The 27,664-nt window shown below is 39.0% G+C and overlaps 1 protein-coding gene across 1 annotated transcript in view; it reads right to left on the reverse strand.

The window, feature by feature from the left end:
* The window catches only part of HUWE1 (HECT, UBA and WWE domain containing E3 ubiquitin protein ligase 1), a 142,873-nt gene that overhangs the window by 53,659 nt on the left and 61,550 nt on the right, over window positions 1-27,664 (reverse strand). Inside the window, exons 19-28 of the mRNA XM_065900835.1 lie at window positions 23,472-23,578; window positions 22,754-22,931; window positions 21,795-21,886; window positions 20,963-21,174; window positions 15,276-15,333; window positions 14,088-14,264; window positions 10,332-10,577; window positions 9,041-9,174; window positions 8,182-8,276; window positions 2,284-2,475 (exon numbers count right to left, since the gene is read on the reverse strand). Coding sequence (XP_065756907.1) covers window positions 2,284-2,475; window positions 8,182-8,276; window positions 9,041-9,174; window positions 10,332-10,577; window positions 14,088-14,264; window positions 15,276-15,333; window positions 20,963-21,174; window positions 21,795-21,886; window positions 22,754-22,931; window positions 23,472-23,578 — 1,491 coding nt within the window. The remainder of the gene's footprint in view (window positions 1-2,283; window positions 2,476-8,181; window positions 8,277-9,040; window positions 9,175-10,331; window positions 10,578-14,087; window positions 14,265-15,275; window positions 15,334-20,962; window positions 21,175-21,794; window positions 21,887-22,753; window positions 22,932-23,471; window positions 23,579-27,664) is intronic.

Here is a 27,664-nt window from a genome sequence, read left to right on the forward strand (position 1 = left end):
GGAGATATAAACTGAAACCACCTTTGTAGAAAGCAATACACAATATGAACTATTTAAGTAAATGATATATCTATGTATTGAATTATGGAGTCACTTAAAATGCCTACAGAGAACTTTAAAAATGGCAAAAATGCTAACAACTTAGACCAGAAAAGAACATCTGTTATATACTAGTAACGTCTCATCACAACATTAAATGTATGGTCCCCAAAGGAAAAAAATTGTTAGGAAAAGCATAAAAACTTAAAAAGCGGCCTTCTTATAAAAATCTTGTAAGGTGTTAGGTAGATTACAAGTATTTCAAATTTTCATCTTTGTAGGATGCTTTTTGGTATATACTGCTGAACCAAAAAAGCAGAATCCTGGGGCTTCCCTGGTGGCGCAGTGGTTGAGAGTCCGCCTGCCGATGCAGGGGACATGGGTTCGTGCCCTGGTCCGGGAAGATCCCACATGCCGCGGAGAGGCTGGGCCCGTGAGCCATGGCTGCTGAGCCCGCGTGTCCGGAGCCTGTGCTCCGCAACGGGAGAGGCCACAACAGTGAGAGGCCCGCGTAACGAAAAAAAGAAAAAAAAAAAAAGCAGAATCCAAATATAAACATGTAAAGGAGATGTACAGAAAAAGGGAAAGAAAATATATCTAAACACATTATATTTGGGTAATTTCCTTGCTTTCCTTAAAACATTTCTCTGTACTTTTTCTATAGTGAATATTTATTACTCTTAAAATCACAAATGAAAACGCTGTCACAGAATGCCTGAAATAAACATTATTTCATCACGATTCAGGTCTGAATCAAAGCACATCTCTTAATTATACACATGTATATATGAACCCACTGTAAACAAATAGGCTCTACTTGAACTGGTGCCACATATTGTACCCCAAAAACTCAGTAAGCTCTGAGATATACAGCATAAGAAGAAAGGAACAGGTCTCTTTTTTTTCCCAATCCACCCAAATTAGGATCTCCCAATCCTAATGAGGGATCAGGCTACAGATACTCGCACTGCCTGGCTGGAGGTTGGGTGGGCCTAGACTCTGAAAGCCTAACGCATGTACACATTAAGTTTGTACTTTTCCACCACCGTTTTCAGGTGAATAGACAGCAAAGTGGCTCAAAGGTAGTCAGCAAGGATAAAAGAGAAAAACAAAAGGCCAGTAACCACAGAGAAACAGACATCAAAAGCATGGGCTGGGCCCACACAGAAACCCCAGAATGTGCCAAGGTCACAGAGGTCTAACAAAGAAAGGGGAGATAAACATTAGCATCTTCTTGGATGGTCAATCTTCCTTCAATTTGGGGAAAGTGGCAGTAGACTTTCAAATTAAAACAAAGGAGCAGAATTAAACAAGTTAAAACAGAACATAAAATTCAAGGGGGTTTAAAGTAACAAATGGAAACACCAAAGGCCAAGTTTTGCTTGCTTTTGGGCAGAGCCCCCAATTCCCAGGAGTTGTCTACATTTTCCTTCACATTAAGGTGTCAGAAAGTGGCAAATGTACAAAATTGGTAGAGGTACAGAACATAGAAAATAGGCTCCCCACTGATTTTACATTAAGGGGCAAAAGATGGCAAAGACAGATCAGTGCACATCTTTATTCACTGTTTTGGCTGCACCACACAGCACACGGAATCCTAGTTCCCTGACCAGGGATTGAACCTGCACCCCCCACAGTGGAAGTACAGAGTCTCAACCACTGGACCGCCAGGGAAGTCCCCAGTGCACATCTTTAATGTGGTCTTGCATCATATTACTGTAGTCTCCACAGAGCTGGCAAAGTAACTACTAAAACACAGATCAACTATGTCACTTGCCAGCTACATCTGAGGGACAGAGAAAGGAAAAGGAGACTGAGTGCAGTAGCCAGACAGGTAACAGGAAAGCAGGAGGGCTTAATATTAATACCACAAAAGCCAAGAAAGGAGTATTTTGAGAAGGAGGTGATAGGTCAACCATCATGCTGCGGAAAAGTGAGAAGTGGACTGAAAAGTATCCAATGGACTTAGCAACAAGTAGGTTACAGATACCTTGGTGAGACATTTCAGGGAAACGGTAGGAGCAGAGGTTATTTGCAGTAGTAGAAGAGTGAGCAGGAAGAAAAGGAGGGGTAGACTTGGCTTTCAGAAAGCGATTCTCTCATCTCTGTATCCCTAACAGTTAGTACAGAGCCTGTCACATGGCAGACACCTGAAAATGAGCCACCAAGTTTAAAACTTTCTTAAAGGAAACAATACAGCCATACCAGGCTCTAAAAGGGAGCAGAAGGAAGAGAATCACTCACCTGACAATAACGGCTTGATTTGCTTGATTCTGGCAGCCATGGCAGGTGTAATTTTAGATTTGCCCTTAGAGTCTGAAGCAGTAGGTTCATCTGTCTCCATAGGAGCCAGCGTGTCACCATCAAGCCCAATGCCTTCCAACAAGCCCTGGGTAGAAGCATCCATACTTCCAGTGGTTCCATCCTGTTCCCCATCTGTAGACATAAGAGGGGAGCAATAAGACCATGTTGAGCCAGCACTCACCTGGTTCCTTGTTCTGAAGAGTCCGAAGAAAGAGCTATCTATAGTGCTTGTTACTCTTTAAGTGTCCACAACTTCCTAAATCTGAAAAGAAAAAACCACAAAACTGTACTTCTTTCCCTGGAGTCCTTCTAAGTAGCTAACACTGACATCTTCCAATGAGAGCATGTTAAAAGTCTTAACTTTCAAGGGCTACCTTGGAAGACTGTAGACACACTGCATGACCCAGAAACTTCACATAAACTACAGTGTGTGTGGTGACCCCATGCACTCAAGGCGCACACCCTGCTAGAATTTTAGAGCTCGTTAATAAACTCAATTTGGACATCACAGATTACCACTGGAGAAATATATTTCCTAGAATTTAAGATTTTTGTATATGAACGTGAGATGAGTCTTTTCTGGGGGGGGCGTGTGCTCTTGACCTAAGAATCAGCATTAGGCAAACTATAAAACACATCAAATTTTCTGTGTAATATTCTGGAAAAACTATGTGGAAATGAAGACACCTTTGTTAAATGTGTGAAAGAAACTGCTGGGAAAAAATGTATCTAAATTGTTATGCAAGGCAATTCTTTGACTGCGAGTCTAATTTCGTTCTTGGTTTTTAGTAAATTATTTTATTCTTTCCTTGACTTAAAGTTGGTATATTTAAGACTCTGACAAAATTTGAGATTCTAACATTTGGTTTCATCCATTTTCGTGTATATTTTATTAATTCTGTCCCCTTCCTCCACAATACAATAATTAGCTGTCATATAATCCTTATTTGTTGTTTCAAAACTTATGTCTGCTTTTTTTATTAGTTCCTTATCATTTTCTCTATCTTTAGCAATCTCAATACAATTTTTAAGCATACCTTTTTTTTAACATCTTTATTGGAGTATAATTGCTTTACAATGGTGTGTAAGTTTCTGCTTTATAACAAAGTGAATCAGTTATACATATACATATGTTCCCATATCTCTTCCCTCTTGTGTCTCCCTCCCTCCCCCTCCCTATCCCACGCCTCTAGGTAGTCACAAACCACCAAGCTGATCTCCCTGTGCTATGCGGCTGCTTCCCACTAGCTATCTATTTGGTAGTGCGTATATGTCAATGCCGCTCTCTCAGTTCATCCCAGCTTACCCTTCCCCCTCCCCGTGTCCTCAAGCCCATTCTCTACATCAGTGTCTTTATTCCTGTCCTGTCCCTAGGTTCTTCAAGACCATTTTTTTTTAGATTCTATATATATGTGTTAGCATACGGTATTTGTTTTGCTCTTTCTGACTTACTTCACTCTGTATGACAGTCTCTAGGTCCATCCACCTCACTACAAATAACTCAGTTTCATTTCTTTTCATGGCTGAGTAATATTCCATTGTATATATGTGCCACATCTTCTTTATCCATTCATCTGTCGATGGACACTTAGGTTGCTTCCATGTCCTGGCTATTGTAAATAGAGCTGCAATGAACACTGTGGTACGTGACTCTTTTTGAATTATGGTTTTCTCAAGGTATATGCCCAGTAGTAGGATTGCTGGGTCATATGGTAGTTCTATTTTTAGTTTTTTAAGGAACCTCCATACTGTTCTCCATAGTGGCTGTATCAGTTTACATTCCCACCAACATTGCAAGAGGGTTCCCTTTTCTCCACACCCTCTCCAGCATTTACTGTTTGTAGATTTTTTTTTTTTTTTTGTGGTACGCAGGCCTCTCACTGTTGTGGCCTCTCCCGCTGCAGAGCACAGGCTCCGGACGCGCAGGCTCAGCGGCCATGGCTCACGGGCCCAGCCGCTCCGCGGCATGTGGGATCTTCCCGGACCGGGGCACGAACCCACGTCCCCTGCATCGGCAGGCGGACTCTCAACCACTGCGCCACCAGGGAAGCCCTGTTTGTAGACTTTCTGATGATGGCCATTCTGACTGGTATGAGGTGATACCTCACTGTAATTTTGATTTGCATTTCTCTAACGATTAATGAGCATTCTTTCATGTGTTTGTTGGCAATCTGTGTATCTTCTTTGGAGAAATGTCTATTTAGGTCTTCTGCCCATTTTTGGATTGGGTTATTTGTTTTCTGGATATTGAGCTACATGAGCTGCTTGTATATTTTGGAGATCAATCCTTTGTCAGTTGCTTCATTTGCAAATATTTTCTCCCATTCTGAGGGTTGTCTTTTCATCTTGTTTATGGTTCTCCTTTGCTATGCAAAAGCTTTTAAGTTTCATTAGGTCCCATTTGGTTATTTTTGTTTTTATTTCCATTTCTCATAGGTGGTGGGGTCAAAAAGGACCTTGCTGTGATTTATGTCATGGAGTGTTCTGCGTATGTTTTCCTCTAAGAGTTTTATAGTGTCTGGCCTTTCATTTAGGTCTTTAATCCATTTTGAGTTTATTTTTGTGTATGGTCTTAGGAGTGTTCTAATTCCATCCTTTTCCATGTAGCTATCCAGTTTTCCCAGCACCACTTATTGAAGAGACTGTCTTTTCTCCATTGTATATTCTTGCCTCCTTTATCAAAGATAAGGTGACCATATGTGCATGGGTTTATCTCTGTGATAGGTTTTTATACACAGAATTATCTTCACTGTTTTCTTAATAGTTTATCAAATTCATTTTCTCCTTGATGCAGAGTATAGGAGAAAAAAACTTTCTAGAAAAGCTACTTTTATTAATTTTAGGTTTGCTGCATTACGGTCAGAAGATTGTATTGGGTGGGCCAAAAGGTTCGTTCGTTTTTTCCCATAAGATGGCTCCAGTAGCACTTAGTTGTCTTTAACTTCCTTCAAAACAATTTTGTTAGATTTTATGTGACAGCTGTCATATCAGCACACATTTAAAAAAAGACTTATCAAAATTGGTGAATTTCTGTGTAGCCATTTTAATACTGAAGATGGGAGGGGGAAAAAAGCAACATTTTCAGCATATTATGCTTTATTATTTCAAGAAAGGTAAAAACGCAACTGAAATGCACAAAACGATTTGTGCGGTGTATGGAGAAGGTGCTGTGACTGATTGAACGTGTCAAAAGTGGTTTGCGAAGTTTCATGTTGGAGATTTCTCACTGGATGATGCTCCACTGTTGGGCAGACCAGTTGAAGTTGACAGCGATCAAACCGAGATATTAATTAAGAACAATCAACGTTATACCACGTGGGAGATAGCCAACATACTCAAAATATCCAAATCAAGCACTGACATTCATTTGCACCAGCCTGGTTATGTGAATCACTTTGATGTTTGGGTTCCACGTAAGTTAAGCGAAAAAAACAATTCTTGACTGTATTTCTGCATGCGATTCTCTACTTAAACGTAACAAAAATGTTCCATTTTTAAACAAATTGTGACGGGCGATGAAAGTGGATATTGTACAATAATGTGGGACGGAAGAGATCGTGGGGGCAAGCGAAATGAACCACCACCAACCACACCAAATACCGGTCTTCATCCAAAGAAGGTGATGTGTATATGGTGGGACTGGAAGGGAGTGCTCTATTATGAGCTCCTTCTGGAAAACCAAATGATTGATTCCAAGTACTCCTCCCAATTAGATCAACTGAAAGCGACACTCGCCGAAAAGTGTCCAGAATTAGTCAACAGAAAACGCATAATCTTCCATCAATGTAATCCAAGACCATATGTTTCTTTGATGAGCAGGTAAAAACTGTTACAGCTTGGCTGGGAAGTTCTGATTCATCTGCCGTATTCACCAGACATTGCACCTTCGGATTTCCATTTATTTCGGTCTTTACAGAATCCTCTTAATGGAAAAAATTTCAATTCCCTGGAAGACTGTAAAAGGCACCTGGAACAAGTTCTTTGCTCAAAGAGATAAAAAGTTTTGGGAAGATGGAATTATGAAGTTGCATGAAAAATGGCAGAAGGTAGTGGAACAAAAGGGTGAATACGTTGTTCAAAAAAGTTCTTGGTGAAAATGAAAAATGTGTCTTGTATTTTTACTTAAAACAAAAAACGAAGGCACTCTTTGGCCCACCCAATATAATTTCTGCTTACTGCATTTTGCAACTTCTATTGTAATATAATATAAAAGCTATTTTATAAAACGGCACTGTCCAAGAGAAATATAATGTGAACCACATATGTAATTAAAAAATCTCTAGTAACCACTTAAAAAGTAAAAAACAGCTATAATTTTTAATACATTTAACCCAATATAATAAAAATTATTTTAACATGTAATCAAATATAAAAATGACTGAGCATACATTTTCATATTAAGCATTTAAAAAAACAGGTATCATAGTTATGCTTACAGAGCATCTCAATACAGACATTAAGTTCTCATTAATCGATCTATATTTATATTTCATATGATTTACTGGGGAAAAAAAGATTCACATACCCAAGTTTTCCAAACATACTTAAAAGTCCTCCAACAACTGAATAGAGTTAATAGTTGTTATATTTAAATTAATAGGGGCTTCCCTGGTGGCGCAGTGGTTGAGAGTCCACCTACCGATGCAGGGGACACGGGTTCGTGCCCTGGTCCGGGAAGATCCCACATGCCGTGGAGCGGCTGGGCCCGTGAGCCATGGCCGCTGAGCCTGCGCACCCGGAGCCTGTGCTCCGCAATGGGAGAGGCCACAGCAGTGAGAGGCCCGCGTACCGCAAAAAACAAACAAAAACCCCAAACAACAACAAAAAAAATTAATAAAAATTAAAAATTCAGTTTTCTCCATCCAACCTATGACTTCATCTTAACTACATCTTCAACAACCCTATTTCCAAATAAGGTCACATTATGAGGTGCTGGGGGTTAGTACTCCAACATATAATTTTTGGGGGCGGGCACACAATTCAACCCATAACACCCTCCACTTAACAAGAGGGGAGAGAGAGAGAAAAAGAGACAGACAGACAGACAGGGGTGGGTGGTGGGTGGAGGTGGGGGGGAGTGTGAGGCAGCACGCACAAGGACAGGAGGAAGGAAGGAGGGAGAGCGAGGGAGCAAAGAAGAAAGAAAATTCAGTTTTTTAGTTGTACTAGCCACATTACAAGTAGTAATGTAAAATAGCCATATTACACGTGGCTGGTGGCTACCATATTGGACAGTGTGGGTCTAAAGTGCTCCACAGCCACTTAGAATAGTCATTTACCATTTTAACGTAAGAAATTAAGCTTCTGAAAAATAAGCATACAAAAAATTAAAGACCCACCATAATCTTTGTTACTGTAATTTCTAAGAATCAATCTTACATTCTCAAAAAAACTACATATAAAGATGTTCAGTTTTCAAAATAGTACATTAGAAACTTAACAGGGAATGGTTAATTCATGGTACCTTTACATGGCACTTAATATTAAGTGAAAAGAGACCTGTAAATATTATGTCTAAGATAATCACAACTATGTTAATAAAACATACCTTCAGGGAAAAAGATTAGCAGATACTTCCAAAATATTTTTTGTGGTATAAATATCAGCGATTCTTCTTTCTACTACATTTTCTAATTTTTATCATTGTGGGTATGTATTTTTTTAATAGAAAAAATAACTGAAAATAGTTTAATTTTAAAATAATTAAAAATTAATGAATGGAAAAAACTGAAGACTACAGATGATAGACCTACTAAAATTTCACAATAGACCTATAAAGACAGAGACAGACAGAACTTAAGAGAATTAATGGCTAGGATTTTAGTTTCTTGGAGTTACCTGATCTTTTTCCGCCCTGGGTCGTACCTGCCTTCTCATCCTTTGGAACCAGTTTCTGCATGTCTGCCTGACCAAATTCACACCCAGATGGCAGGCTGCAAGAAGAGAAACAGTGAGCCAAAAAACCTCTGATAACTCATTTTTTTAATGTTGTGCTTGGTCTCTGACCTGCTTGGCTGACACTATCCCCCTCCTATAGCAGGTAAGTTAACCTAATAAAACATCTGCAATGATGGAATTCCTGAGGTAGTACTCAACAGGTTTCCAACTCAACTCTTTATATCTGGCTAACAACAGGACCAAACTGTAAACACCCACCATGCTGACACAGCATAATTGAGATATCAGGTCAAAGATGACACATTTGTAAGGAAGTCCTTTGGCTTATAAGTGGGAAGGACAATGCTATTGGTTAAATGTGTGTCTCCTCAAAATTCAAATGCTGAAATCCTAATGTCTGATGAGATGTATTAGTAGTAAGGCCCTTGGTAGGTGCTTAAGTCTTAAGAGTAGAACCCTCATGAATGGAACTACTGCCTTATAAAAGAGGCTCCAGAGAGATTCCTAGTCCCTTTTGCCATGTGAGGATACAATGAGAAGTCTGCAATGTGGAAGACAGCCCTCACCCAACCATGCAGACTTCCAGCCTCCAGAACTCTGAGCAATAAATTTCTGTTGTTTATAAGGACCCAATCTGTGGATTTTGTTATAGCAGCCCGAATGAACTAAGACAGACAAGGAGGCCTCTGAACTCTTTACCTTTCTATCCTTGACCAAAGTAATACCCCAGGCTCACTAAGCTTAGTTTTTCTGTTAGGAAAGACAACAGAGATAGTAAAAGAGATGACCATTTCCTTACCTGTTTGGGGTACACAGGGAGAGAAGGACAGTGCTTTCCCACACCAGGGAACAGTATAACTGGCTCAGCTTGCTCAGAACACTCAGACCCAACTGAGAGCCCCACTGGTTTACGGAGATGGAACGAATTTCACTCTGTAGCCAAAGTAAAAAAGGTGATCTTTGGGATGCCCTCTGAACATTTATATTCAAAATCAACTTTTAGTTATTTACAAAGGATAAGGGATTCTACTTTTCCTTCCTTACTATTCTCAGAGTTGTATACTTCATCAAAATTTCCACACTTAAGAGATCATAGTTCCAGAGGGTATTCTTGTACAATATTTACAGTATGTCTCTAACATCCCTTCTCATTTCTTCTTTGTAAAGTGAAAAATAGGAGTCACAGGCAACTCTGTTCTTCTAAATGGAAGAAACAGTTTTATAGACTCATTGGCAGCTTACTAATTTTTTTAGATGGTGAGGGGGCTTGTTATTGCCTGTTTATTTCTTTATTTCAATCAATCAATCAAATCAGTCCCTAAAGCTTTTCTGTGTAATTTAATTATTTTCTAAATAGTTTATAATTGTGCTTTTCACTTAATTTGATCCAAAGAACACACTCCTAGCTCAACAGCATAAAACAGGGCTGCTAAAAATATGACACCAATAATCTTTAGACTTGATTACTTGACAACTAAGGGTGGCAAAACTGTGAGCACTCAAAAAACAAATAAACAAACCCCCCCACCCCCAAACTTCAACTTTCTGGAACCATAAGAGGATCCTCACATGGAGTGTAAACATAAGGTTTGATATTTAGGAAATCTTTAGCAATCTGTTAATCACCATTAACTTAAATGTTCTGTGGTCAAATTTCCTTCTTGCCATCTTATTATCAAGCCTACAGGCATTTGTAGAAATATTAGGAAGTAATACGGTCAGATGAGCACCCAATTGAGCCTTGTCTGCTAAAAGGGGTGACTATACATCCCTAAGGCCTATATGGATGCTACAGATCTATTAATACCTGTATTTATCTCAATCTCTTTCACTCTCAAGAAGGTCCAGTTCACAAAACAAGTTATATGGTCACCCAACTTCCAATGAAAAAAATACTAAGGGGAAGTGAAACTAGACAGCAACTTGAAGCATAAACTTAAGTCATCCACCCAAAAGAACTCACCCTAAAACTGTTCTTTCAGCAGCTCGCCTACGCAGAACTGCTTCTAAGTACACTAAGATGCCACGTATATACCCTAGGTATTTTACCGACTTTAAGCCAACATGTTCACACCTAACATAATTCTTACCTGTCCAACTCTACAAGTATGAACAAACATCATGATGTAGGCATGGGCAGCAGTGAGCGCATGCAGTAGAGGTGTGGCTTGAGCTGAGAGGGTAGCATCAGCGACATTGCCAGCACAAGCCAGTTCTCGCAACAACACTGAGCCCCCAGGGGATTCTATTGGGCGGTGTAAGGGCTCCAAGGAGGAAAGAATGGAGTCCAACTGAAGGAGACCCTCCTGAAGGACTTTGGGTTCATGTGACAGTGTCTGAAATAAGAAGAATAATTAAAGCATTAATGTACAATGAACTTCATATGCATGCCTTAATAGTCACAGTGAAAGAAGTGGAAGACAAGTCTCACAAATTTCAGACCTGGCCATGGTCTTACACCTGGTAAGTGGTGGAGCCAAAACATGAACGAAGGTATGACATACCTAAATGCCTTTTAGAGCAACACATTACTTCTCTTGAATGAGAGGCTTTCAAAGGTGGTAGGCCAATCAAATTTAAAAGATTGTGATGGCCAAACTGGACTACTGTTACAGCAAGGACTCCATGCTGTAAGATTAATTCCAAATTTTGCACAACAGGGAGCAATGTTAGGCAAGGTTCCAAAGCATGGAAATGAACCACTATTACAAATGTTTTTTTCTTACCACAATAAGAGAGACAATTCTAGGATAGGCATCAGCTAGGCATTTTATTTTGGAGACAACTCAAGGATTATATGGCCCCTGCAATTTCTTTCTGAGTAAGAAGAAAAATCTTGACAGTGAACACTATCACTTGCCATTCAGAGATAGGAGAACTTATGTGCTTTTCCTATGGCTTTAAATAAATCTATCCACCCTCACACAGTATCTTACAGGTAGGATAAAGATGGAGCAGCCCTTTCCCCCCCTCTCTCATAAATAGCACTTAATTCAATATTTGCAAAAAGGGAAGCAGAATAAAATATCAAATGCAGATGTCACAATTATGGATCTTTCCAAGTCCGCAAGAAATTGGATTTCTGATTTTTAGCAGAAATTACTTATCATTGCACAACTCAGCTAATAAATAAGCTTCACAGATTTAATCCAATTCCTATAAAAATCCCAATGGCTTTTTTTTTGCACAAACAGAAATATCTCTCTTAAAATTCATACAGAATCTCTAGGGATCCCAAATAGATATAGCTATCTTAAAAGAGAACAAAGTTAGAGGTCTCACATCCCCAGATTTGCAAACTTACCACAAAGCTACAGTAATCAAAAGTGTAGTACTGGCATAAAGATAGAAATCAACACCAACAGAACAGAGAGCCCCAAAATAAACCCTTGCATATATGGTCAAATGATTTTTGACAAGGTTGCCAAAACAAGGGTACAATAGGGAAAGGACAATCTTTTCAACAAATAGTGTTGGGAAAACTAGATACCCACATGCAAAAGAATGAAACTGAACCTTACCTTACACCATACAAAAAATTAACTCAAAATAGATCAAACACCTAAATATAAGAGCTAAAACTATAAAATACCTAGAAAAAGCCATAGGATAAAAGCTGCACGACACCGGATTTGGCAGTGATTTCTTAGGTATGACATGAAAAGCGCAGGCAATGAAACGTAAAAAGCAAAAACTAAACAACAAAAACCCCCCCACAAAAAACAAACTGGACTTCATCAAAATTAAAACCTTTTTTCACATCAAATGACACTATCAACAGAGTGAAAAGCAACTCATGGAATGGGAGAAAATAATCTGCAAATAATTTATCTGATAAAGGATTAATATCCAAAATATATTAAGGATTCTTACAACTCAACAACAAAAACAGACAACCCTATTAAAAAATGGGCTCTCCCTTTTCCTCAGAAGCTCTAGGCTGATGAGAGAAGGAAAGCATCAGGCAATTGAGGGGAAAAAATAGTGCCAGGCTATCTAGAGAAGAGTGAAGAGAGGCTCCAGGCCAATGAGAAGAATTAGGCAAGAAACACAGATGTGCCAGCCTTCTGAGAAGCACCAGCCAGCAACACCTTACTTCTTTAAACTTGGAGGAACGGCTTCATCTCTACCCTTCTACCTCAAAGGGAATCTATGCCAAAATGCTCCAATGAATGGAGGACACACTTGGATTTGTGAACTAAAGTGACACGCAGAATCTCTGAGCCTTGGTTGTTTGGAAGATTGAAAAATCTTGTTCAGCATGGGTGACCACCAAAAAAGCAATCCAAAGCCATCTATATGTCACAACTGAGACAAATTGGGGAGTTTGTTGTCAAATAAAATGTACTGTTCCGGAAAAAAAAAAAATGGGCAAAGGCCCTGAACAGACATTTTTCTAAAGAAGACATACAGATGGCCAACAGGCACATGAAAAGATGCTCAACATCGCTAATCAGAGAAATGCAAACGAAAACCACGAGATCTCATTTCACACCCATTAGATTGGCTAGTATGAAAAAACTAGAAAATAACAAGTATTGGTGAGGACACAGAGAAATCAACCCTTGTGCTTTGCTGGTTGGAATGTGAAATGGTAGAGATGTTGTGAATAATACAGTATAGCAGTTCCTCAAAAAATTAAAAACAGAACTACCAAATGATCTAGCAAATCCTACTTCTGGGTAGATAACCAAAATATCTGAAAGCAGAGTCTTGAGTATGATCTCACTTTCAAGTCAAACTCAGAACCAGAGAGTAGAACGGTGGTTGCCAGGGGCTGGGGGAAGTTGCGGAGATGTTGGTCAAAGGGTATAAACTTTCAGTTATAAGATGAATAAGTTCTAGGGATCTAATGTATATAGCGTGGTGACTATAATTAATAATACTGTATTATATACTAGAAATTTGCTAAGAGAGTAGATCTTAAGTGTTTCCACCATACAAAAAAGCAGGGTCTGGAGAACACACCCATGTTCGTAGCAGCACTATTCATAAGAAGTGGAAGCAACCAAAATGTCTATCAATGAATGAATGGATAGATAAACAAAATGCAGTTTAAACATACACTGGACTATTCAGCCTTAAAAAAGGAAGAAAATTCTGACATATGCTACAACATGTATGAATCTTGAGAAAATTATGCTAAGCAAATTAAGCCAGTCATAGAAAGACAAGTACTTCATGAATTCAACTTACATGACATACCTCGAACAGTCAAAATTCAGACAAAGTAGAATGGTGGTTACCAGGGGCTGGTAGGGAGAGGGGAATTGAAAGTTGCTGTTTAATGGGTGCAGAATTTCAGTTTTACAAGAGGAAGAGAGTTCTGGAGATGGGTTTCACAACAATGTGATGTACTAAACACTATTAAACTATACACTCAAAAATGGTTAAAGCGGTAAATATCATGTTCTATCTCTTTTACCACTACTTAAATAAAGCAACTTCATTTTTGGGCAAAATTTGAGCAATGAACTATAGGTCAATCATGCTTAAAATACACAACTATCAAGCCTGAGAAAGGAAAAAAAAATACATGGCTAAACAAACCAGACTGTGTTAAAACCCACTTCCAAAGCTTTCTTGCAGATTTATTTTCCCTTCCAAAAAACTCATATGTTAGAACTATATACCAAACTCAGGAACAAAGAACAAACACTTTGACTTTTCAATGAGAAATAACGTGGCACACTATTATTAGTCACAAAATCCACTTACAGTACATAACCGCCAATTTCTTCATTATGTTTTAGTTGAAGGGGAGACCACAGTAAAAACATGTATACAGAAGTATTGCAAAATTGATTTCTAAAAGAAATGAAAATATTCGGCCAGATGCTTCTTACCAATATGGATTTGCAGACACCTGCAACAGCCTGACAGGCTGCAGATGTGGGAAAGTCAATGGGCAGATTGGGAAGACCCAAAATGGTAACCAAAGGCAAGAGTCCTTTCTGATTCACAAATTCCTGGCAGTGGTCATCGGTTGTATTGTTGCTCAGAATAGATTCCACAAATTTCATCTAGGTAATAAAAATTAAAAAAAAAAAAGTTAGAGCCTGACACTTGGAACTAAAATGCCAGCTTGGAATTAGGACAGGGGTAACCTTATAGTCATGAAATCAGTATTTTCTAGAATATCAAAACCTCAGGTAAGCAGTAATAGGTATATGAAATGACCCCTAAACATCCAGAAAATAAGGAATTACAACTTCTTCCCAATGTATCTTTTCAGCCACACCTAAAGTCACATAATCTGAGAAGCACAGAGAGGTTAAATGACTTGCTCAGGGCCACACCATGAATTAGTGGCAGAATCAGGTCTAATCTCTTAATTTGCTCATTTAGTGCTTCTTAAAGATAATGTGTTGCCTCTCCCCTAGAAGCAAATATCACGGATACTTTTCTTCAAATGTGCTCATAATACAAATGAAACCTAGAACTCTGGAAGTGATTCAGACTAAACAGAGCATTTTGTAAGGGTAAGAAAGTAAAATACGGGAAACAAACACACAGGCAAAAGAGAAACCATCTCTGGAAGTCTGGAAGTGCTTACTGGGCTAGAACAAATGCTAAATGGGCTTCCCCTTATAGGTAAATAACTCTGGGAAAATTCAAACTCTTCCTTTTTTCCTGTGAGACACACAGAAGTTAAAATAAAACACCACATTATTATTATTATTATTATTATTGGTAAAAGAGAAGTTAATGGGAAAAAAATGGCAAGTAACGGGAAAAAAATATGCTGGGATGCACTCAAAGAACATAATACTGGACTGGCCTAACAAAGCCCATTCTCCTCCTGTTTGGATTCCAAAGGGGAATGAACAGAAAATTGGGAATATTCAAAAAGGGACTGTTAGCTAATTTTTGGCAAATCACACAGAACAAGGTTTACACATCTTTCCCCGCTGCTCTCTGCACTTTAAGGGCCCCAGTGAAAATAAACACAAGTCATCAGACTATTTGGTAACCCCACACATTTTCCAGAAGAGCACACACCTTTACTCAGATTACCCTACCATTAATCTTACCACATTAAGGATGTAATCCATGAGGGGAATAGGAATACGTTCCTCTGTACCAACAACCCTGTTAAGGGAGAAAAGAGTGAGTTTCACAGAAATTCACAATACCAATGCAAGAGAACAAAGCGAAGAAAAGGAAACCGTGAAATTCTAGTCCTTTCTCTCAGTTAGACTTACAGCCTTTAGTATATAGCACAGAAAAAAAAAAAAAGAAGGAAAAAGAAAAGAGCTGAAATCAATTCTGAAGGTAGCTTTCCTAGCCTGAGTAGGTTGAGAGCACAAAAGGAAAAACCAAGCTTTCACAAACTCAGCACTTATACATATCTCAAAAGAAATTATTCTATTTTAGGCAAACTACTATAGGAGGAATTCATCAATATGAAAATACTAAAAATAAGCATGTTCAATTAAGAGACTATTTAAATATTTGCTTGAAGAAAGGAGCTAGGCAAAGAAACAAATACATAAACATCTTACCGTGTTCTTGCATCAGATTTAATGTTATAGAGAGCAGGAAATGGAATTTAATTTTGGTCAAGATTCCATGCTTAGATTGGTAAACCATTCAGAAAAGTCAAAGTTGGTCAAAGATGAAGGCAACACCCAAGGTCTCCTTCTCTAACAACCTTTTCCTGAACTACCCAAAAATTGTGATCAGGTCCTCCTGCTTCAGATGCTTCAATGATGCATTGAAGATAAGAAGGCTGCAATAATGCCATAGCTGCAGAAAATGCAGCCTTTAGACCAATGGCTACACCTTGGCTTTTGTAAGAAATAAACAGAGGGAAAAACCCCACAAAGTATATTGAAATGAAACAAAATCTACCTAAAAGATAAACCCTAGAAAAGGACAAAACTTGAGTTGAATAAGAACATTTTAGATATAGGCCCTTGGGAGAAATTTGGGAGAAAAGGGCAGAGATAGAAGAAGGGAGAGGTAGGGGGAGAAGGCAGAAAAATTGGCAAGAAATAATTTCGTCTCTGAGCAAGATAAAATGTGAACAAAGATTTGCCAGGCATGGGGATATGTGGCAGCAAAACGGAGACTAGGCAATAGGCAAAGAGTGGAGAGGCATGATGAATGGCTTTAGAGCTAAAATATCTCGAGCTAGGGCTTGGGTAGGATGTTGTGAACATATTCAATGAAGAATCTGGGGAAGAACTTTGTACAAAGGGAGGATCTATACATAAGCCAGGAGTGAAATGATTCCATGGGAAGATTGCAAACCCTTCCCTGACTGTAAACTTCCTCCGCAGAACCACTGCCACATTCCCTGCTACTTACACCAATTATCCGCCCCAGCTTGACTGCACCTCCTTGGGAAGAACTCAAGAGATCCATCTCTACAGCTAAGAAGTACAGGTATGGCTCTAAGCCCAGGGAGATACCTGCCCCTTTGTAGAAGCCAAATATAATGGTAAAGACCCAAAGCACCATCATGAAATGTACTTTCTTCATTTGCTAGATGGAAGTTGGAGGGAACAAGAGAGAAAACAAACCAACAGTGGTTCTTAAACTCCAGGATTGAACTTGTTCAGTAACCACTTTTCTCCCCACCCTCATCTTTTTGGCTTCTAGGCTCAGGGCATCATATAGGAAGAGTAAAAATGATCAACTTTCTTCAGTAGAAATCCCCCTACCACTGGTTTTAAGAAAAGTCATTCTAATCCTAACCTGATATGAAACTTTGACCCAGAGCATCTTTGAAACAATGAAAGACTGCATTTCCATGAAGAATGAAACAAATTTATCTTAACTGTCAAATCAAAAACTGCTGCCTCGCCGCCTTCTCCAAAACACACATTCCCAAACTTAATTTTAACTCTAGTCACTTTTACATGGGTATTTATGATGTTGGAGCCCTTAATCAGATGTGGTGGAGAAGGATTCCAATTGAGTGTCATAGTACACGGGTACAGGACAACAGATCTCATGTTTTGGGGTTTTTCGGGGGTGGGGTGGGGAAAATCAGGTCTCTCTTACCACTCCTGAGGAGACACAGCTGCCTTTGGCAAAAGAGCCCTCCCAGTGGGCCACAATTCAGGGAACAACTGCTTCTCTGCATTTGATGCCTTTAAAGCCCAGACAGTTGCTATTCAATTTCCAAAGACCACATGGATATATATAACCCATTTCTTTCAAGTTGTTCAGGGTAGGTGGTTAAGTTAGGCAAAATAAATGGAATCAATCACAAAAATAAACCATGGTGCCCCAACTGAAAACCTTGGTTACTTACTGGCAAGTATATTCACCCCCAGCAATATCAGTTTTGCTGAGCTCAAACAATTCAGAAGGCAGAAGAAAGAGGCCAAAAGCCAAGTATTTAGAACTACTTGTGGTGAATGCCTTTGAATGTACAATAGAACTCCATGTATTTGGGGTAGACTGTAATGCCTAAGTTTCCTTATTGCAGATTTGTAGCACAAAACCACGTGTCTCAAGATCAAATACAATCAATCATTTTATTCAATGCTAGCTGCTGATTTTGGGGACAAAACCAAGGGAAAAGAACACTGTCTTAGTCTGGAAAAAAAAACAAACTCAAAACTTCGTCAACAGGTGAGTGGATAAATGCTGTAGTATATTCATACAGTGGAATACTATTCAGCAACGAAAACAACATACTGATAGACACAACATGGATGAATCTCAAAAATACGCTATGCAACAAAAGCCAGAAACAAGGAAGTACATACATTAGATATGATATACATATAAGACTCCGTTTATTCTATTTATACGATGTTCCAGGACAGGCAAACTTATTCTATGAATGACAGAAATAAGATAGGTAGCTGCCCCATTTTAGGGTAGGGAAATAGGAAACTTAAAATCTGTACCGTTTACTGTATAGGAATTATACCTCAATTAAAATTAATGGAAAAAATTACTCATGCGTTTATTTAAGGCATTGGAAAACAGACGTGGGCATGGGAGACCAGAATTTGTTCGGGAGTCCCATTGAAGAATTCTGTGTTGGGTGGGGGAAGGATACAAACAAGACTTTTGGGGAGAGGGGTGGCATACACTGCAAATTTTTCAAAGCCACTTTCCCATATTGGCAGAAAGTACATAGCAACTCCCACCATAACAACTACCTGGGATAAGGAGATAAAAGAATTTTACCTATAGTAGGTAGTGGCTTTCAAAATGTAGGTTGAGTTTAGATAGTCTTTTGTGTTCCCTTCCAGCCCTAATAATCCACGTAATGACCCAATTGAAGCTTGTGAAGGTGACAGAAGTGGAAAAGTACATATGTCAATATTTGTGAGATTCTTAGATATGTTATGTGAATGAGGTGCTGATGAACACCCAGACCATGCAGAAGAACATCAATACCACGGAACAGCAACTATTAGAGTCCTTTGCAGCTTAGAAGCTACATATGACTAATACTATGATACAGTATTAATGTTGTGGGTCTAGATTTTAACTATTTCTTCATTCTTGTTCATGTTTCATTAGGCCCAGCTCTCTTGGCATTTAAGACTCAGGGACTCCTTAATCTAATACTCCTGATTCATTTTATCAACTCAATAAATAAACAGTTATTAACTGATTACCTACTATAAACAAAGTGATCGGGATACACTGTTGAATGAGACATTGTTCCTGCCTTGGAGAACTATATAGATTAGTGGGGGAAACCATTAGAATATATAAATGATTTTAACAAAAATGTTGGGAGAACACAAAAGATCAACTTCCTATTTAGAGGTTAAAAAAAGTTCTTTTAAGAATAAGACATTTGGGCTTCCCTGGTGGCGCAGTGGTTGAGAATCTGCCTGCCAATGCAGGGGACACAGGTTCGAGCCCTGGTCTGGGAAGATCCCACATGCCGCAGGGCAACTAGGTCCGTGGGCCACAACTACTGAGCCTGCGCATCTGGAGCCTGTGCCCCGCAACAAGAGAGGCCGCGACAGTGAGAGGCCCGTGCACCGCGATGAAGAGTGGCCCCCGCTCGCCGCAACTAGAGAAAGCCCTTGCACAGAAACGAAGACCCGACACACCCAAAAATAATAAATAAATAAACTTAAAAAAAAAAAAACAAGAATAAGACATTTGAGCTAGACTTGTAGGAATTTGGTAGATGGAAAAGAAGGAGATAAGATAATTTGGGGTTGGGGGATAAATATGAATAGAATATACAGTGACTCATGATATTCCAAGAAAGGCATGCAGAGTGAAGACATATGAGGGCTTGAGAAAATGTCAATTTACCAAGGCAGCTTAAAATCTGGGCATGTTAGACAAAAGGTATTAAGAAATCCAGGTAGAAAAGTTATATGCAGATGAATGTACACAGCTTGACTCAAAACCACCACCATTACTAACATTCAAGAAATCCATCCCTAGTTTGCAGCCAGGAACAGGAATCCTATACCAGCAGGATATGGCTGACAATCAAGGATGTGGCAAAAAAGCACTAAGATTCCGACTCCTTTGCAAATAAAGTCCTGCTTTCTTTTAGGGTATCCTCCTTTTCCAGAAAGAGAACATTTTTTGTGTGTGTGCATGTAAACATTTTATTGACATACAACATACAAGCAAAAGGTGCACAAACTTAAGTGAACAGCTTGACAGTTTTATACAAATTGAACTATGTTACTACCAGCACTCTAAAACACCTCCTCTCAGAAAGACAACATTTTAATCAAAACAGAAGATGGTGCTAGATGAAGGCAGGGTTGCCTTCTCAGATACTGAAAATATATCTGCCCAAGAAAGCAACATACTTCAAACGTAATGCCTCCCCTCCAAAAAATTCACACCAACAGGCTCATTACTTTCTAGAGTTCCAAGAGGGCATACCTGTTTTGGATTCTAGACCTTCGCTCCTGCTGTCTACTCCACCATAATCTTCTCTTAAGTCCCAAGCCACCCTTTGAGATGAGCTCAAACCCATTCAAATCCACACCTAAATAAAATGCTCATGCTTTTCTCAGAACTACTTCTATATATACACCAAAAGAGCACTTATTAAAGAATGCATGACCGTCCAGAGGGATCATGCCCATTTCGAGCATGAAGGTGATTAAGAGTTACAGCTACAGCAGTTGCTTTTCATCCCTTGCATGCGAACACTGTAAGCTCGAAGAACCAGGTCTACCAGCAGTCTTTAAGCTCACCCCCCCATCCCCATCTCACCATCCAGGTAATCAATTTTCATGTAGAACAAACCTCAAATAAATAGAAGGAAAATCTACTGTGCCTAGTTACAATCATACAGTACATTCCAAAGCCTTCTGATGTATCTGGAATGAACAGATGAAATAAACAAAAACAGAGACCAACCAACAACAAATCCCTGTAACTCTTAAGAACTTCTTAGGAGATAGGCTTCAAAAGTGCAATGTGTTTAATGTATGCTCACTTATGGAAAACAATCAAGCAGTCAATGACATGGAATACCAAATCAACAAAGGGAAATCCTCTGAAGAAGGCCTTTTAATGTGATATACTGAATTCTGACTGAATTTCATGAACAGCATTTAAAAAAGAAAGCTTGCTAAAGCAACCAAAACAAACACCAAAGCACAAACGACACACAAGGGTCGAAGAAAGATAAATTACAGACATTTAGGGCCGGAAGAACCTTATAACTGGATCTAATCCAACTCCCTCATTTTTACAGATGAAAACAACATGCTCAAGATCACAAGGCTAGAGAACCTGTCTTGTGAACACTTACTGCTGATTAGGCTCAGTTTCATTCTGCTGGGTAGAATTAAAGCTCTGCATGGCCTGTACTTCCTCTTCCTCCTCATCCTCACTAGAGGCCTCTTCTGCAGCATGATTAGATCTTGGGGGAGGAGCAGTGGCAGTGCCATCTGCCTTCTGGATTGATGGCTTCTGACAGATGTATTTAGGGTCTCTTCCAAGGTTACAGATTTCTTCAAGTAACTGAAAGGCAAAGGAAACAAGATTACTTATTAGTAATTAAGGAATGGGGAGATGACTAACATTTTTGGAGCACTTTCTATGTGCTATATACACAAGTGCCAAAACACTTTATATACACTATTCCTGGAATATAGTCATTAATTTCATTTTACAAACAAGGAAACTGAAGTCCTATGAAGTTAACTTCTTCAGGGTCACATGGCTGTTAAGTGACTGACTGACTGATGTGACCCCATGTTCTAATTCACCAACCACCAGTAACTCATTTACCAGTTTCAACAATCCTAAGAGGCAACCAGCAGGGCTAGTAAATGTGGGGGAAAAAAACCCCAAAACAAAAACCAAGCAACAAAGATTAGAAAGGGTAATATGCTTTTACAAACAGAAGCTAAGCCTTGGCAACTTCTTAGTATCCTGTATAAGAAAGCAATACTTAAGTGACTTTTTTGGGGGGGTGGGGTAAAGGACCAACCCAAGGACTTGGAGAAAATGAGGCAGAATAATCCTCTTATAGGCACAGTCTAAGAATCCAAATGACCTCCAGTAGGTCTTGCCTTTTCCTAAAAACTCCCACTTCACTGCTCTCTCATGCCCATGGTCACAGCCGTATCACTTCCCACCTTGATGATCGCAGTCGTTGCATCTGTTTTGAGGGTTGGCTGATGTCTCATGAGCTCATCAACAGCACTCCCGAGGTTGGAGGCAGTATCCCCTTAAAGTCAAAAATGGAATTGTTAGAAAGACTGAAGAAAATAGAGCTTGGGCTATTTTTTTTTTTTTTTTTTTTTGGTGCCAATATAAGGAGGAAAGAAGAAACTGAGCTGGTTGTTGTGATTTTCTAATGCCATGCTTTCTCAAATGAATTCACACCAACCTCTGCAACCAAATCACTGGGGAGGAGGAAAGAAATTTATCAGTCTAGTAAACACATTTTAAAGTAACCATGTATGCTACATTCTACCGTAGTAATCTCTACTGTCAAGGTCTGAACTAGTATTGTAGGGTGAAGAGAGAACGAGAAACGAAAGAACCATAAACCATTAACCCTGACTGACGCGGTAAAGAATGGTAGTGGCTAAAATGCTACAGTGGTGACAAAGCACCAAGCACATTTTTGAAAACTGGATTCTTTCTGGAACCCTTCCTTCTTGCTACACCTCAATGATCTGGTCTCAAATACACTGAGAAGGAAATCTATTAATTTGTGACTATCTTAGGGACTTGGATATGAGAACAGAAGATTACCAGGATCTCCTGTTGCTGAAGACTAGATGGTGGACCTGAAAATCTACTGCTGGTTTTCTAAGACCTATTTCTCACCAGCATTGTAACAGTACATTTAACAGTGAACTGTTGAGAAGCATGGAAATATTATAAGCAGAGGTTAAGGATGAAGTATTCTTTTCTCCCTGCAATAGACTATATGGTGATAATTCCCATTAAGCTTAGCACACCTAGCCAGACACATGATGAATGGAGGTCAAGGAAGGGTTTCCTTGCCAACTGGTGGCTTGATAATCACCTAACTCTTGGCACAACAGCCAACCAATTATTTATTTTAAGGCAAATCCTTACTTACCTAGAGGATCAGAACTCCTCCTCCTCCGCATGGCTGGGAGGTAATCTGGAGACAGAAGAACTTTGAAGAGACGTTCAAAAGGCTGACACTGTACAAATGACTGAAGACCTCGGGCATTCAAGCAGAGTGCACTGAATACATTTGGGAGGGAGCCAAGGACTTCACGGGTAGCAGGAACCTAGAGAGAAAATAAAGTGAGCTTGAAGACATCTGAAAGAGTCCAGGTACAAAGTTAGGAAACTTTGGCCAGGGGTACTACACAGAGAGATCAAAAGGATCTTGATGACCAGGTCCAAAGGTTTCTTTCTTTTTTAAAAACTTTTAATTTTACATTGGAGTATAGTTGATTAACAGTGTTGTGATAGTTTGCAGGTGTACAGCAAAGTGATTCAGTTGTACATATACATGTATCTATTCTTTTTCAAATTCTTTTCCCATTTAGGTTGTTACAGAATACTGAGCAGAGTTCCCTGTGTTATACAGTAGGCCGTTATTGGTTATCCATTTTAAATACAGCAGTGTGTACATGTCAATCCCACACTCCCTAACTACCCCTTCCCCCCACCCTCCAATAGTTTCAATACTACATATAGAAAACAAAAGATAGGATTTTCATGCCATAAGACTGCTTTTCAAGTGTGTGTGTGTATATGTCTGTATATTTTATGGAAAGGGGTATGCATGGAGCGTTCTTTACAGATCAGCAGAAAGGTCTCACGTCTTTGATCAGCAGTGCATGCAGCATGACATCTGTCAATCCATTGTCCTGGAGTGAGGAGAGCAGTGATGGTTCTTGAAATACAAACACAGTCACCACTTCAGTAGCTAAAAAAAGGATGAAAGATATAAGAAACCGAGAGATTCTTCACAGGTATTAAAAGCAAAACTTCAAAGGCTCAAACAAAACAAAATAACAAAAAAAAAACAAACCCAGAGCTCAATGTACAACAATTTAATCGCGTGCATGAGCTTAGTAAAAGTTCTAGTATTGCCCGTCAGAGATTGATCACCATTAGGAATTTAGTGACTACTCTTCAAGATTTTTATGGGGCAATGTATAGGCATGACAGTTATAGTTAGTAATATTGTAATGAGTAGTGGAAATATGCTAAGAGAGTAGATTTCAGGTGCTCTCATCACACAAAAAAGGGAAACTATGTGAGGAGATAATGCTTGACTGCAGAATCATTTCACTATGTATATCAGATTATGTTGTACACCTTAAATATATAAAATTTAAGAAAAAATATATAAATAAAACCTGAAAATTTCAAGATTTTTATGAGCGTATTTTGATAAGAATGAGGTTAGCTTGTTTTTTCAATTGTAATATACACCATATAATCTCGTTTATCTTTCCCACGTCACTACAACTCATTCAATTTGAATGGCTGCATACTGTTCTACAAAATACATGTACCACCATGCATATAAACCAGTCCATAATGGTGAGAATTGATAAACCTAAAAATATACCCTTTTTTGTCTGCTTAAGCAGGAAAAAATGTAAGATGGCGGTGTGTGTTTGCTGGGTTAAAGTGAATGTAAACTTACTGATGAAAATGGACAAAATGTCTTCTAAAAAGCCCTTTCAGCAATTTAAAAATACCATCAGCAATGTTAAGAATCCTTGGGTAGGGACTTCCCTGGTGGTGCAGTGGTTTAGAATCCGCCTGCCAATGCAGGGGACACGGGTTCGATCCCTGGTCCGGGAAGATCCCACATGCCGCGGAAAAAAAAGAGTCCTTGCGTATTAATCTGACCAATTTTTGACAGTATATAGAAACGTGCCTTAAGACTACTATTAATGCAAATATGGCAAAAAGAATATGGAAAAAACTATGCAAAAGAGAACAGTACAGCATTAATGCATTCATTAAAAAGTAAACAAAAGAGAAACTAGAAAAAACAGAAGAAAGTAGAATTTAGTGAAATTGCAAGCAAAATGCACAAATAATTAAAACCAATAACCAGCCCTCTGAAAAGACTGAAAAAGCTTACAAACTTAAGGGAAATCTAATAAAGAGAGCAATATATATTAGCAATGAAAAAGAGATTTAACTGGATTCAGAACAAATAAAATTTTACAAACTGCATGTTAACAATGAAGTGCAATGCTTTTGTAAGAAAATGTCATAAAAATCAACTATCAAGAAATGATAGCAAAGCAGACTAGACCATTACAAGAATTTTTAAAAATACTACCAAGTAACAGAAAGGAACCAAGCCAACAATTTTAGATGTCAGTGTTATTAAACCTTCTAGGAGCAATTAAAACAAGGCTTCCTAACTCATTTAATGAGATTTTTTAAAGTTTCATTTTAAAACCTGACAAGGAAGGCACATGCACATACAATATCCATAAACCATGTATAAAACAAACTCATAACTGCTGATGCCTGAGAGCTAAAAGAAACCAGAGGATTTTCAGTTCATGATGGTCAACAGAGCACCTCTCATCAAATGCTATTGAAAATGGCAGATATATGACAATTACTGGGACCAACAGTTGTCAATGGCCTTTTGTATTTCTGATGAGCTATAAACTTATGGAAAATTTAAGTCCTTTTTTTTTGGGTTTCTATTGGTGTATGATAGACCCTTCAATAGACTTCCATTCGTACAAATGTCTAAATTCTAAGGAGCTATTAAAATTGAGTATTCATAAACTAAAATTAGTGTTCTATTAGAGGTTACTAAGACATCAAGTCTGTTATTTTAAAGAGGTCTAACTATTTAATATAATGCTATGTCATAATGCTACTGTGCAACAGGGACAGTTTAAGCCCTCTTTTAAAATTAATAGATGATTAAGAATTCGAATGGACACACTAAAACCAATTAGTTCCAGATGGAACCAAGCAACTAACTCCTAAAAGAAATAACTCTTAAAAAATTTATGATTAAAATCAAATTCTAGGGCTTCCCTGGTGGCGCAGTGGTTGAGAGTCCGCCTGCCGATGCAGGGGACGTGGGTTCGTGCCCCGGTCTGGGAGGATCCCACATGCCGTGGAGCAGCTGGGCCCGTTAGCCATGGCCGCTGAGCCTGCGCGTCCGGAACCTGTGCTCCGCAACGGGAGAGGCCGCAGCAGTGAGAGGCCCGCGTACCGCAAAAAAAAAAAAAAATCCAATTCTAGAAACCACAAAACCCATAAAACAGCAATAATCTAAGACAAAGGGTCTCTTAAAAATAAGGTAATAGTTGGTGATCAAAAACATTTGTAAGGAATTAAAGATTTGATAATGCAATAGGCATCTTGAAAGATTATAAAGAAATTCTCTCAGAAAGTAAGTGACATGAGATCAATATGGTAGTCTAATTAGCTAAACCATAGGGTTTCTAGGAGAGAACATGTAAGTTAAAAGGAACCAAAGGAATTTCCCTGAAGCAGGAAAAAATATTTAGATTTTTAAAAGAGCCTAACCAAGTGCTATGAGGGAACAATGAAAAGAAATAGAACTAAATACATCCTGGTAGGGCTTCCCTGTTGGTGCAGTGGTTAATAATGGACAAAAAATGGACAAAATGTCTTCTAAAAAGCCCTTTCAGCAATTTAAAAATACCATCAGCAATGTTAAGAGTCCTTGGGTAGGGACTTCCCTGGTGGTGCAGTGGTTTAGAATCCGCCTGCCAATGCAGGGGACACGGGTTGCATCCCTGGCCTGGGAAGACCCCACATGCCGCGGAGCAACTAAGCCCGTGTGCCACAGCTACTGAAGCCTGCGTACCACAACGAAGAGGAGCTCCCGCTCGCTGCAACTAGAGAAAGCCTGAACACAGCAATGAAGACCCAACACAGCCAACCAACCCCCCCGCCAAAAAAACCACAAAAAAACAAAAAAATAAGTAAATTTATAAAATAAATAAATACATCTTGGTAAAGTTTGTGAACTTCAAGGGTAAAGAGAAAATGAAGTTACCTACAAAGGAACAAGAACCAGTTTAACAACATGGTTATTTACAATATGTAACATAAGACAGTGGAGAAACGTCCACAAACTTCTTTTTTTTTTTTTTTTTTTTTTTTTTTTTTTGCGGTACACGGGCCTCTCACTGTTGTGGCCTCTCCCGTTGCGGAGCACAGGCCCCGGACGCGCAGGCTCAGCGGCCATGGCTCACGGGCCCAGCCGCTCCGCGGCATGTGGGATCTTCCCGGACCGGGGCACGAACCCGTGTCCCCTGCATCGGCAGGCGGACGCTCAACCACTGCGCCACCAGGGAAGCCCCACAAACTTCTTAAAGGAAGTATAACACCCTAATAATTACCCAAAGATGTACTCTAACAAAATTAAAAAATGCATCGAAGAGAGGGAAAGCCAAGGGTTACTAAAAAGAAAACAAAGAGAATGCTGAAAAAGAAGTGAAGTTAAGGTAAGCTAACGGTCTTATTTTGGCAGAGGATAGAACAAGAAATTTTAAAAGTTTAGATGTCGATAAAACAATATAAGGATAGCAATTACAAAAAAGAGGAGCAAGAAAATTAAGATTCAGAATATGAAAAAAGCACCAAGAATTTAGAGCCTCAGGCTTTTGTCCTGCAGATAATTTACCTAACCAAGTGACCTTGGTTTTCAAGACTGTTTAGGGTACTTGGAATAGGACATAAAAGCACAGGGACATACCTTTGTTGAGTAGAAAATCCAGTAAAATGGGGATTTCATTTATATTATGGATGGCAATCACACGTGATAGAGCCTGCTGGAGAGTTGCTGCTTTCCATCCCTTGACTGCGTCACTCTTGATAAAGGATGGGACTTAAGAGTCAACTCAACTTGAGAGCTGACTGTAGTCATTTTGGCACTGGAGAACACACTTCAATAATGGTTATGTCCATTTTCCATATGTTTATAGATTCCTGGGTGGTAGCTAATGGCCTCACTATTTATTTCTGGTCAATGGGCTCAAAGTAA

This window comes from Phocoena phocoena, chromosome X, assembly GCF_963924675.1.
Source record: "Phocoena phocoena chromosome X, mPhoPho1.1, whole genome shotgun sequence".
In the NCBI taxonomy this organism is placed as follows: domain Eukaryota; kingdom Metazoa; phylum Chordata; class Mammalia; order Artiodactyla; family Phocoenidae; genus Phocoena; species Phocoena phocoena.